This window comes from Aquarana catesbeiana, linkage group LG09, assembly GCF_042186555.1.
Source record: "Aquarana catesbeiana isolate 2022-GZ linkage group LG09, ASM4218655v1, whole genome shotgun sequence".
Taxonomy (NCBI): Eukaryota; Metazoa; Chordata; class Amphibia; order Anura; family Ranidae; genus Aquarana; species Aquarana catesbeiana.
The window spans coordinates 36,540,588-36,554,003 of NC_133332.1; the positions used below are offsets into that span (position 1 = coordinate 36,540,588).

Genomic DNA, 13,416 nt, shown 5'->3' on the forward strand with positions numbered 1-13,416 from the left:
AATGTATCAGGAGATTGTTATCCAACTCTTTCCACTACATTGTTTCCAGTTGTCTTTTGTACTTCTTTGAAATACATAATAAAAAGTAATGGAAACGAAAAATAAGGATTTCTGATTCAGCTGTCAATTGGACACTACAGGTCCTGGGAGCTATAACCACAGGTGTGTGCCAGAAAGAACTCTAGGTCTAGGACATACAGGGTAGATCTCAGCTTGTTATCTGGTTATTTTCCTGCAGACTATATGGAGCAGTTTTTAAAACCACAATGTGAAGTGAAATGCATCTTTCTTGCTGAAACTTAAATTGTCATTTTCTGTAGAGTCCTATCTAATGTTAACTCTAATATTTGGTATTTCAATAACTAACTAATTTTTTCTCTTGCAGATTTGCACACTTATCAGATACAATTTGAATGTGTGTTGTATGATGATGGAAGTATTGGTGGACACACTGAGTTTGGATATAATGGGAGAGATTTTATCTTCTTTGATAAGCATCAATTAATGTATATTCCCGCAACTAAAACAGCACAGATATTAACACAACAATGGAACAGGGATCAGTCCAAAACTTGTGCAGAAAACAAATTTGCAGAGCAGCACTGCGTTGAATGGATTAGCAGATATAGCAAACGAGTAAGAGAGAAAATGAAAACAAAAGGTAAGCTCAGCTAAGATTGATTGTAATGGCTTGTTTTATTTTAAATATAATAACAAACAGGTGTATACTTACCTGCTCTGTGCAATGGTATTACACAGAGTGGCCTTAAACCTCTTCTTCTTGGTCTCCACCTGGCACTCTAAGCTCTTCCTCTTCTTGGTGTGCCACCATAGGAAATCGCTTCCTATGGTGGCACACTTGTGGGCTCAGTTTAATGTGCTTCAGTTATGAAGCAATCGGTACAGATCGCTCCCTGTGTTCATTCAGGAAAAGAAGGGGCCAGTAAATATGACATCCTGAAACAATCCCCCTGTGTGCCCTGTAGCAGCTGCACCCGGCAGGTGGGAGTGGAAGAGAGACCAACGTGACTGCTGGGAAAGGAGGGCACACAGGGGACCTGGCCAGCAGGGGGAAGGGAGTGGGAGTGATCAGAGCAGTGGGTGATCAGAACGACAGGGCTTAGGGGTTCACATACTGGAATTGATCCTCCTGTGGCTCCCCCTGCAATGCAGCTGCAGAAGGGAGAGGAGCAGAAGCTGGCTACGCTGTGAGGGGGTCACAGGGGGATTGGTTCTAGTGATAAGGCAGTACAGCTGGTCCTTCTGTTTGGCAGGTGCCCATGCCCCCCTGTTGAACTCATGGGGCCCAGGGCCAGTACAGGAGGGTCAGCTGTACCCTCTTATCAGCAGCCCTGTTGTCCATAGGCACAACCAGTGTGGCTTAGCTTCAGAGGCGTATCTAGTGAAAATGGCGCCTATGGCAAGCACTGAAACTGCGCCCCTGTCAACAAAAAAAAAAACAAAAAAAAAGAAACAGCTAACAAAACTACAAGTCAAGCTCTTTAATCTTTCTATTAACAAATTATGGATTAGTACTACATAAACTGCCCAATGGATCAGTTCGCCCCTGGTCATTAAACATTCTACATTCAGTGAAAGTTCATGCACTGCAAAGTTTGCACTGCATGAACTTTCATTGAATGTAGAATGTTTAAGGAGCTTGTTGCACAAATCACTTTATAAACTTTATAATATCTATTTATTTAATCCATATTGAGCACTATTTGATTGTGTGTATATGCCAAGCAGAAGCAGCCAATCAAATATGGTGCTCAATATGGATTAAATTAATATGCACAGCCATAAATATCAGAAATTAAAGTGTAATAAAGTGGTTTGTGCAACAGCAGGTACTACTTTTAAATAGACTGAGAATGTGACTACAGCTGATGACCAGACTGCAAATGTGACTACAGGTGATGGCCAGACTGCGAATGTGACTACAGCTGATGACCAGGCTGCGAATGTGACTACAGCTAATGACCAGACTGCGAATACAGGAGATGACCAGACTGCGAATGCGACATACTACAGGAGATGACCAGACTGCGAATGCGACATACTACAGGAGATGACCAGAATGCGAATACGACTACAGGAGATGACCAGACTGCGAATACGACTACAGCAGATGACCAGACTGCGAATACGACTACAGCAGATGACCAGAATGCGAATGCGACTACAGCAGATGACCAGACTGCGAATGCGACTACAGAAGATGACCAGACTGCGAATGCGACTACAGCAGATGACCAGACTGCGAATGCGACGTACTACAGGAGATGACCAGACTGCGAATGCGACATACTACAGGAGATGACCAGAGACTGCGAATGCGACTACAGCAGATGACCAGACTGCGAATGCGACATACTACAGGAGATGACCAGACTGCGAATGTGACTACAGGAGATGACCAGAATGCGACTACAGCAGATGACCAGACTGCGAATGCAACTACAGCAGATGACCAGACTGCGAATGCGACTACAGCAGATGACCAGATTGCGAATGTGACATACTACAGCAGATGACCAGACTGCGAATGTGACTACAGGAGATGACCAGAATGCGACTACAGCAGATGACCAGACGGCGAATGCGACTACAGCAGATGACCAGACTGCGAATGCGACATACTACAGGAGATGACCAGACTGCGAATGCGACTACAAGAGATGACCAGACTGCGAATGTGACTACAGGAGATGACCACACTGCGAATGCGACTACAAGAGATGACCAGACTGCGAATGTGACTACAGCAGATGACCAGATTGCGAATGTGACATACTACAGCAGATGACCAGACTGCGAATGTGACATATTACAGGAGATGACCAGACTGTGAATGTGACATACTACAGGAGATGACCAGACTGCAAATGCGACTACAGCAGATGACCAGACTGCGAATGCGACTACAGCAGATGACCAGATTGTGAATGTGACATACTACAGCAGATGACCAGACTGCGAATGCGACTACAGCAGATGACCAGATTGCGAATGTGACATACTACAGCAGATGACCAGACTGCGAATGCGACATACTACAGGAGATGACAAGACTGCGAATGCGACTACAAGAGATGACCAGACTGTGAATGCGACATACTACAGCAGATGACCAGACTGCGAATGTGACTATAGCAGATGACCAGACTGCGAATGCGACATACTACAGGAGATGACCAGACTGCGAATGCGACTACAAGAGATGACCAGACTGCGAATGCGACTACAGCAGATGACCAGACTACGAATGCGACTACAGCAGATGACCAGACTGCGAATGCGACTACAGCAGATGACCAGACTGCGAATGCGACTACAGCAGATGACCAGACTGTGAATGCGACTACAGCAGATGACCAGACTGCGAATGTGACATACTACAGCAGATGACCAGACTGCGAATGCGACATACTACAGGAGATGACCAGACTGCGAATGCGACATACTACAGGAGATGACCAGACTGCGAATGCGACTACAGGAGATGACCAGACTGCGAATGTGACATACTACAGGAGATGACCAGACTGCGAATGCGACTACAGCAGATGACCATACTGCGAATGCGACTACAGCAGATGACCAGACTGCGAATGCGACTACAGCAGATGACCAGACTGCGAATGCGACTACAGCAGATGGCCAGACTGCGAATGCGACATACTACAGCAGATGACCAGACTGCGAATGCGGCTACAGCAGATGACCAGACTGCGAATGCGACTACAGCAGATGACCAGATTGCCAATGTGACATACTACAGCAGATGACCAGACTGTGAATGCGACATACTACAGCAGATGACCAAGTAGCCAGTTTTAAAATCTTTCAGCAATGCACAGCTATACAGGGGGATAAATAACATTGTCAGGGAGGGTTTAGTAACACTGAGTCTATAGGTAGAAAGACCTACCTGACCAGCCGGGCTCACCTCTGAGGTCTGGAGGCGGAGCTTTCCGTGGTAAGGGCGGGGCTTACAGCGGTAGGGGCGGGGCTTGCGGCGGTGGGGGGCGGGAATATTCGTGGTCCAGGAGAGGCGATGTCAGTGCTCCGAGCACATACAGAGTACATGGGGCGGGGCAGGGCAGGGTCAGAGCGTCAGTGGAGCTCCCTGCCCCACCCCTCCCTGCTGACAGAGCCTCCCTCAGCCTAAACCGAGCCCGACAGCCATCTCATAGAACACCAGCGCCGTGATCCTGCAGACTGGCCATGGGGACGGGGGCTATATTAGTCTGGGAGGACAGGTGGGGGTTTTTTTTCCATGCAGAGGGCGGCTTTTTGCCGCCCCTTCCTCCCATGGCGCCCATGGCACTTGCCATGGCTGCCATACCTTAGATACGCCACTGCTTAGCTTTACCCCCTCCCTCCTCACAGGATTTGATAGACAACAGCAGAAGCCGCTTCCGCTGTTGCCTCTGTCCTGTGAATGCAGGGGGAGAGGTGAGAGCTGCAGCAGGCGGATACTGTGCTGACTTAAGTTGGGACTCAGGTAAGTATTTGGATGTGGGAGGATACAAATGCTGGGACATTTTTTGCCATGATACAGGGAATGCATTAAGGTAAAACCTCTAGCCGTTACAACCACTTTAAAGTACAATGATGCTGCGTACACACGAGCAGACTTTCCGGCAGACTTGGTCCAGCGGACCGGACTCCGTTGGACAATTCGATCGTGTGTGCTCCAGCGGACTTTTTTTCCCAGAAGTCCGACGGACCTAAAAATAAAACATGTTTCAAATCTTTTCAACGGACTCGAGTCCGGTCGAAAAATCTGCTCGTCTGTATGCTAGTCTGATGAACTAAAACCGACACTAGGGCAGCTATTGGCTACTGGCTATCAACTTCCTTATTTTAGTACGGTTGTACGTCATCACGTACGAATCTGTCGGACTTTGGTGTGATCGTGTGTAGGCAAGTCCGTTCATTGGGAAAGTCCATCGGAAGTCCGCCGAAAGTCCGTCGGATAGACCGTTGGACCAGCACAGTCGAAAAGTCTCCTTGTGTGTACGCTGCATTAGAGCAAGTATCGGGAAGTGCTCATCTTCAACATAAAGTACATCTGTCATGCCATCACTTAAAAATGCTAGTTGCTTGGCCATCAGACTGATCCCAAAATTAAAAATGTTATTAACTTTAATTTTTTAAATGCTTGCTCTAACTTAGCAAAGAAGAATTTAACCCTTGTACAGCCATTCTCCATATTTCTGTTATGTCAAGTTATTTAGTTTAGCTTCAGAAAATACATCCTAGCCATTTGGTTACATGAAGTCATATTCATGAGCCCTTGCTTCTAAAGAGAGCCTGTCACTGAGCCCATTCAGGGCAAAGTGAAAGAATCTCTTTAAGGCTGGGTTCACACTGCTGCGGTGCGGGAACGCAGCGAATTTACTGTGGGTTCCCGCATCGCACCAACTCGCACGGCAGTTCACACTGCCATATGCGAACTGCTGGGGAGTGTCATACAATGTTAATGACACCCCCAGTTCAGCCCGCATATCGCACTGCGAACTGACAATTCGGACATTTTCGGATCGCATAGGTGTGAACGCCCATGCGATCCGATTCTGGTCCGAACAAAAAAAAGGGTCCTGTGCGAGTTTGGACCGAATGCGGTGCGATATCAGCCATACTATCTGTATGGCTGATATCGCACAGCACAGACATTGCATGTGATGTGAACAGCAGTGCGCTGCGAATCACATGCGATGTCTGCCACCGCAGCAGTGTGAACCCAGCCTTAATTCCATCTTCAAGCAAAACTTAACTCCCCTCCCCTGCCCCCTCAAACCCCTTTAATAATTTCTTTAAAAGAAAACGTGACTTTTTTACACATTTAAATAATAATTTCAGGACTGAAGATTATTTAAAACCCTCAAACAGTATACAGTATATTGTCTGAAAGCTGAGACTCTGGAGAATAAAATGATGGCAGTTCTATTTTTTTGTCATATGATATTAGCAACTGTAATATCGTAAAAAATACTGCGCTATCCCATAAGTGGAAATGATCCCCACATGTGTGTGATGAAAAGACAAATATCTCAAACCGAAAATTGAAATGTAAAATGCTGCTGCAACCTTAGATGTGAAACAACCTCCACCTTACTAGCTATACAATTTAAAGGCTGCGCTGCTAGTGCAAATACATGATCATATTAACTGAAAATACCATAATTATGAATGAACACAAGTGAATTGTTTCATAACAAAAAAAAAAAAAATGCACATAAATCGCATGCAAAAAAAAAAAAAAGAATCGCATGCAAAAAAAATGAGTGGAACATTCAGTAAACAAAAACGATTAAGTAGAGTCCATTTAGTCATAGATTGAAATGAACTGTAGGTCTTGTGGGTGTAGAAAATGGTTGGATAGAGGGAGAAAGACACCCTTCCTTCAAGTGATATAAAGATTATCTCCGTAGGGAGCGTGATGTTAAAATAGAGAGAAGATCCTCCACCTCAAGTAAGGTAAGCCCCTTACCAGATCCAAAGATCTCCTGTCACAGAGATCATGCACACATGTGGCTGTGTCCCCCAGCCACTGGGTCTCTGTCAGTGCGCAGATCGGAAGCCACCTCTCCAGGAAATCAATCCAAACGTGATTTATCCGCTCACAGACCATGGATAAATAGGAAAGAAATGCTCCATAGCGTAATACAGTTAAAATCCACTTTAATTTATAAAAGAAAAGCACTTACAATTTGTGCAGTAAAGATCGCTTATAAAAACATGTAGCGCCGGCCGGCTTCAGCTGCTGCCCGTTTCTTCCGGGTTCAGCGTGGTATGGTGGTGACGTCAGCACGCCGCTCCTCCCTACGCCGTTTCGACAAATCTGTCGTCTTCCTGGGGTACGGGCGGCATGCTGACACACCACCTATATGGGAACTCAAAGCAGAGGAACGCCCCCTTCTGTGATCAGGGCGTCCGAGGCCGCTGCCGCCATCTTTGTATGGGGCAAGCGGAAACTGTATGTTGTTGATTCACTACCATGTATACCGTCACAACCCGGGCAAAAAGGGTTATAACAGGGCGAATAGGATTATACGCTCCATTGTTGCCAACAGCGTATAGACCACAAAAAAATGGATGTCAAAGGGATGCAGAAATTCAGATCGGAAAATACCGCATCTGATATTAGATGCATAATAAGCAAAAAATGAAAACAAAAATACAAACTATCTGTTAAATAAATAACATCTATTTAAATAAAAAAATCTATGTAAAAATGCCCAGGTGGCCTGATATTATCATTAATTGGGGCTGAAACTAGGTAGATTCGCCACTGGGGACCCTAGTGAGCTAATGCAACATCAAGTCAAGGAAAATTTAACCCTTAGGTTCCAAGGTTTTCTTGTATAGAGTAACCCTTTGTGTTCTAATAAAAAATTAAATGAATAATAATAATAAAACTTAAAGACGATCACACCGTCAGTGTGTACCTATACATATTGGTCCATCTCTGCAACAATGGAGCATAGAATCCAAAGAGAAGTTTGATTGTAGAATGCCCTATGAAAGTCCAAATGTAAAATGAACATAGAGAATGATGCTCTATAAAAAACACAGCCCTCCATGTCCCAAATTTCATTAATAAAAATAAATAAACAGAAAAAAGGAAGAATGTGCTATGGGGAGTTTTTTTTTTTTTTTTTTTTTTTTTTTTTCTGTACCTTATTAGCCCACCTCCGGACACCATGATCTCAGATGAAGGTTACACACATGAACAATCAACCATTATCAATGAAGGCGTTCACATCAGTGTCTATATTCAAACCATAAGGGGTGTAACACCGGACACGATGGATCCAAGTCATTTCCAATCTAGATAATTCTCTGACTAAGGATCCACCCCTCCAGTGTGCACTGTACCTATCTATCCCCAAAAATAGAGTGTTAGCAGGGTTCCTATTGTGATGTAAAGCATAGTGTTTTGATACCGAATGGTATTGATATCCATTCTTGATATTAGTAATGTGTTCTCCTAAGCGGACCTGCATGGGGCGTTTGGTACGGCCTATATATTGCAGCCCACAAGGACATTGCAATAAATACACCACCCCTTTAGTGCTACAAGTGACAAAAGGTTCGATCTTATGGACCCTAGAGGTACTGGAGGATACAAAGGATTCTATTTTTCTCTGTTTGCTTCTGTTGAGTGAGCATATCTGACACCTTCGACATTGGTGGTAACCAGATAAATTCTGGAAGAAGGATACCTTTTGAGTGGGTGGGTCCACAACATTAGGGGCAATTCTGTCCCGCAACGAAGGGACCCCCCTAAATACAATCTGTGGTTTATGGGGCAAGATTGTTTTAATGATCCTGTCATTTTCTAGAAGGTGCCAGTGTTTTCGCAAGATCCTCGTGATCTGATAATGTTGAGTGGAAAAGCCCGTAATGAACGGTAATGACGGTCCCCCCAAATTAGCCTTGGGGGCCTCATTCAATAGTGAGGCTCTGTCAAGGGCTTCAACTTGTTGCTTAGTTCTAACTAGAAGTTCTTTATCGTATCCTTTTTCTTCTAATCTTTTGGATATGATATCAGCCTGTACCCTGTAGTCTTTAATGTCAGTGCAATTACGCCTCATTCTGGTAAATTGGCTCTTCGGAATGGATTTAAGCCACGGATCATGATGGCAGCTCCCAATGGGGATAAAGGAGTTCCGATCCGTTTTCTTAAAAAAGGAAATGGTTGTAAACATATCACCCTCCTTAGAGATGGTGAGATCGAGGAAATTAATCCTCTCGTAGCTGCTCTCATGGACAAACCTTATCCCCCTATTGTTGTCATTAATTGCGGAGAAGAAGTCCTCAAGCTGAGAGGTGGACCCATCCCATAGGAGGAGGACATCATCTATATACCTAGCCCAAAACTTAAGATGGGGATTTCGGTCTTTATAGATGACGTCCTCCTCCCACTTGGCCATAAATAGGTTGGCCAAACTGGGGGCATATTTTGCCCCCATGGCCACGCCACGTTGTTGGCGATAAAACTGATGACTAAACCAAAAATAATTATGGCCAGCTGCGTATTCAAGCAATTCCAAAATATATGTCTGTTGTTGTGCCTGTAGGGTAGAGAACCTCTTCAAATAGTGTTCCACGGCTGCCACTCCTAAATGATGAGGGATGATGGTGTATAAGGATGTGACATCCGCAGTCACTAACAATGTCTGGTCATTAGGCCTCTGTTCCGACAGTAAATTAATTATATGTCTGGTGTCCTTCACATATGAGGGCATGGTGTGCACCAATGGTTGGAGGAAATGGTCTATATACTTGCCCACCCGGGACGTGATGGAATCAATCCCACTAACAATGGGACGTCCCGGGGGGCAAGTCAGACTTTTGTGAATCTTGGGTAGACAATACAAAATGGGAATTCTCGGGGCTTTAGGAATGAGGAAGAGTTTTTCTTTTTCATTTAAAATGCCCAATCTAAAACCCTTGTCAACTAAAGGAATTAACGTCTTTTTATAGTCGCGGGTTGGGTCACCTGGTAATCGGACATACGTGTCTTGATCACTTAGAATGTTCTGTATTTCCAGGAGATAAGCATCTCTATCTAAAATGACGATGCCCCCACCCTTATCTGCCGGGCGAATCACTATGTTTTTTTTGTTACAGAGTGAATCCAGCCCTTCCTCAAGGGTCTTATCCATACGTGGATTCGGATTCTTTATAAGTTCCAAATCCCGTATAAGGACATCCCTGAATACCCTCAGTGAAGGAGCCAAAGTTCCAGGGGGATTGAACGTTGAAGCATTAGATAACCCTGAGTGTTGGATTTGTTGTTGTTCAGTAATAGTATGGATGGTTTGATTGGTCGCAAAATGTCGTTTGATATTTACCTTGCGAACAAATCTATGTATATCCATATAGGTTTGAAACTTATTTAACTTTTTAGGGGGTGCAAATTTCAAACCTTTACTCAACAAGGAGGTCTCTGCGGCAGTGAGAGCTTGAGAACTGAGATTAAAGATCCCATCGCTATTCACTTCCTTGATTTTTTTTGACTGTGCTCTCCTCCCCCCTCTGGTTCCTCTTTGTTTTCCACCGGTCTTTTGACCCCTTGATTTGGCCTGGGAAAACCCCAATCCTGCTGTGAATGGTTTGCCCCCTTCCGGTTATTAGAATATTCACCAGAGGGACCTGGTCTCACATGTTCATAATCACGGCCATAGTTGGCGGAATTACCAGATCTCAATTCAGTGGGTCCCTCCCTGTCACTCAAGGGAAAAAACCGGTTCTGGGTATCAATTCTAAAGTCATAACCATAATCATTATCCCTTTCAGAATAAGTACGGTCCCTGTAGCGGTATTCATAATCATAATGCCTATTAGGGCCATGATCATAATATGGCGTTCTATCTATTTCCCTTCTGGGGTATTGATGTTCTCTCCCCTGATCACGGAAGGGACCCTTGTAGTGTGGAGAGCCATATTCATAGTGACCATTCCTTCTTTGTGGTGGAAGAGTATGGTCCCCTGTGAGTTTCTTTGGATATCCTCCTCCGGGCATACCCCTCACCCTAAGTGGGGATTGGTAAGAGGCCCTCCTCCCTCTCTTGTCACCCCTAACATTTCTTGATTGTTTTTTTGATGTCTGTTGGGTTTGATGTGTTCTAGGTAATTGTTGTGACGATGTGGGGGCTGTGTCAGGGCATTCCTCTCCCTGAGTAATAGCCTCCATCCGAGGATCAGAATGGGCCGTTTGTTCAGCCATTATTTTTTTCTGCCACTCGAAAACCAGGCTAGCTTGATAGTCATCATAATCCCTATTGTATTTTTTGCGTTTTTTGATTTTTTGTTCCCTTTCCTCTTTGTCAAGTGTTTTAATCAGGGAACTGGTTCTTTCTTTATATTCCTCACCGTTTTTGTAAGGAAGGAGACTGTCTTTGAGAGTCTTGATTTCCAAATCTAATCTCGTGAGTTTATCTTTTTTGCGAGTTACCAGGAACTGGAGGAAGTCAGTACCAGCATTATTGAAATACCGGAACCATTCTTCAAGCTCCGTCTCTCCTTTTTGTGGGCAGACCTCCCACCTCAAGCTTCTAGGGACCATTTTTAAACGGATGTAAGTTTCCAAGAAAGCCACATCCCATTGTGTATGGATTTCTGAGACCATAAGATTTTTTAGTCTCATGAAGAGGCCTCCCAAATCATTATCCCCATCCTTATAGGTTTCAAAGACCCCATCGGTGTTGACTTTCTTTGATGTCCGATACTCAAAGATATCCATGTTTATGGAATAATCTCTTCTTTCCCAAAAGAATCTACTATTCTCACTATAAGTGGGAAAATGTATGACAAAATGAACTTAAAAAAAACAAAAGTGCACAGCAATATATCAGATGTGAACGTGATATACAACGTATGTGACAATAAATGACAAAAAATCAACAAAAAAATTAGTGACAATGTGAGTGAATGAACGCTCTAGGACGCGTTCAGGGATTGCTGCTGTATAGTGTGTCTCAATAAGCAACTGTAATATCGTAAAAAATACTGCGCTATCCCATAAGTGGAAATGATCCCCACATGTGTGTGATGAAAAGACAAATATCTCAAACCGAAAATTGAAATGTAAAATGCTGCTGCAACCTTAGATGTGAAACAACCTCCACCTTACTAGCTATACAATTTAAAGGCTGCGCTGCTAGTGCAAATACATGATCATATTAACTGAAAATACCATAATTATGAATGAACACAAGTGAATTGTTTCATAACAAAAAAAAAAAAAAAAATGCACATAAATCGCATGCAAAAAAAAAAAGAATCGCATGCAAAAAAAATGAGTGGAACATTCAGTAAACAAAAACGATTAAGTAGAGTCCATTTAGTCATAGATTGAAATGAACTGTAGGTCTTGTGGGTGTAGAAAATGGTTGGATAGAGGGAGAAAGACACCCTTCCTTCAAGTGATATAAAGATTATCTCCGTAGGGAGCGTGATGTTAAAATAGAGAGAAGATCCTCCACCTCAAGTAAGGTAAGCCCCTTACCAGATCCAAAGATCTCCTGTCACAGAGATCATGCACACATGTGGCTGTGTCCCCCAGCCACTGGGTCTCTGTCAGTGCGCAGATCGGAAGCCACCTCTCCAGGAAATCAATCCAAACGTGATTTATCCGCTCACAGACCATGGATAAATAGGAAAGAAATGCTCCATAGCGTAATACAGTTAAAATCCACTTTAATTTATAAAAGAAAAGCACTTACAATTTGTGCAGTAAAGATCGCTTATAAAAACATGTAGCGCCGGCCGGCTTCAGCTGCTGCCCGTTTCTTCCGGGTTCAGCGTGGTATGGTGGTGACGTCAGCACGCCGCTCCTCCCTACGCCGTTTCGACAAATCTGTCGTCTTCCTGGGGTACGGGCGGCATGCTGACACACCACCTATATGGGAACTCAAAGCAGAGGAACGCCCCCTTCTGTGATCAGGGCGTCCGAGGCCGCTGCCGCCATCTTTGTATGGGGCAAGCGGAAACTGTATGTTGTTGATTCACTACCATGTATACCGTCACAACCCGGGCAAAAAGGGTTATAACAGGGCGAATAGGATTATACGCTCCATTGTTGCCAACAGCGTATAGACCACAAAAAAATGGATGTCAAAGGGATGCAGAAATTCAGATCGGAAAATACCGCATCTGATATTAGATGCATAATAAGCAAAAAATGAAAACAAAAATACAAACTATCTGTTAAATAAATAACATCTATTTAAATAAAAAAATCTATGTAAAAATGCCCAGGTGGCCTGATATTATCATTAATTGGGGCTGAAACTAGGTAGATTCGCCACTGGGGACCCTAGTGAGCTAATGCAACATCAAGTCAAGGAAAATTTAACCCTTAGGTTCCAAGGTTTTCTTGTATAGAGTAACCCTTTGTGTTCTAATAAAAAATTAAATGAATAATAATAATAAAACTTAAAGACGATCACACCGTCAGTGTGTACCTATACATATTGGTCCATCTCTGCAACAATGGAGCATAGAATCCAAAGAGAAGTTTGATTGTAGAATGCCCTATGAAAGTCCAAATGTAAAATGAACATAGAGAATGATGCTCTATAAAAAACACAGCCCTCCATGTCCCAAATTTCATTAATAAAAATAAATAAACAGAAAAAAGGAAGAATGTGCTATGGGGAGTTGGTTTTTTTTTTTTTTTTCTGTACCTTATTAGCCCACCTCCGGACACCATGATCTCAGATGAAGGTTACACACATGAACAATCAACCATTATCAATGAAGGCGTTCACATCAGTGTCTATATTCAAACCATAAGGGGTGTAACACCGGACACGATGGATCCAAGTCATTTCCAATCTAGATAATTCTCTGACTAAGGATCCACCCCTCCAGTGTGCACTGTACCTATCTATC

The 13,416-nt window shown here is 43.6% G+C and overlaps 1 protein-coding gene across 1 annotated transcript in view; it reads left to right on the forward strand.

The window, feature by feature from the left end:
• The window catches only part of LOC141107508 (major histocompatibility complex class I-related gene protein-like), a 98,938-nt gene that overhangs the window by 57,481 nt on the left and 28,041 nt on the right, over positions 1 to 13,416 (forward strand). The window contains exon 3 of the mRNA XM_073598280.1: positions 386 to 661. Coding sequence (XP_073454381.1) covers positions 386 to 661 — 276 coding nt within the window. The remainder of the gene's footprint in view (positions 1 to 385; positions 662 to 13,416) is intronic.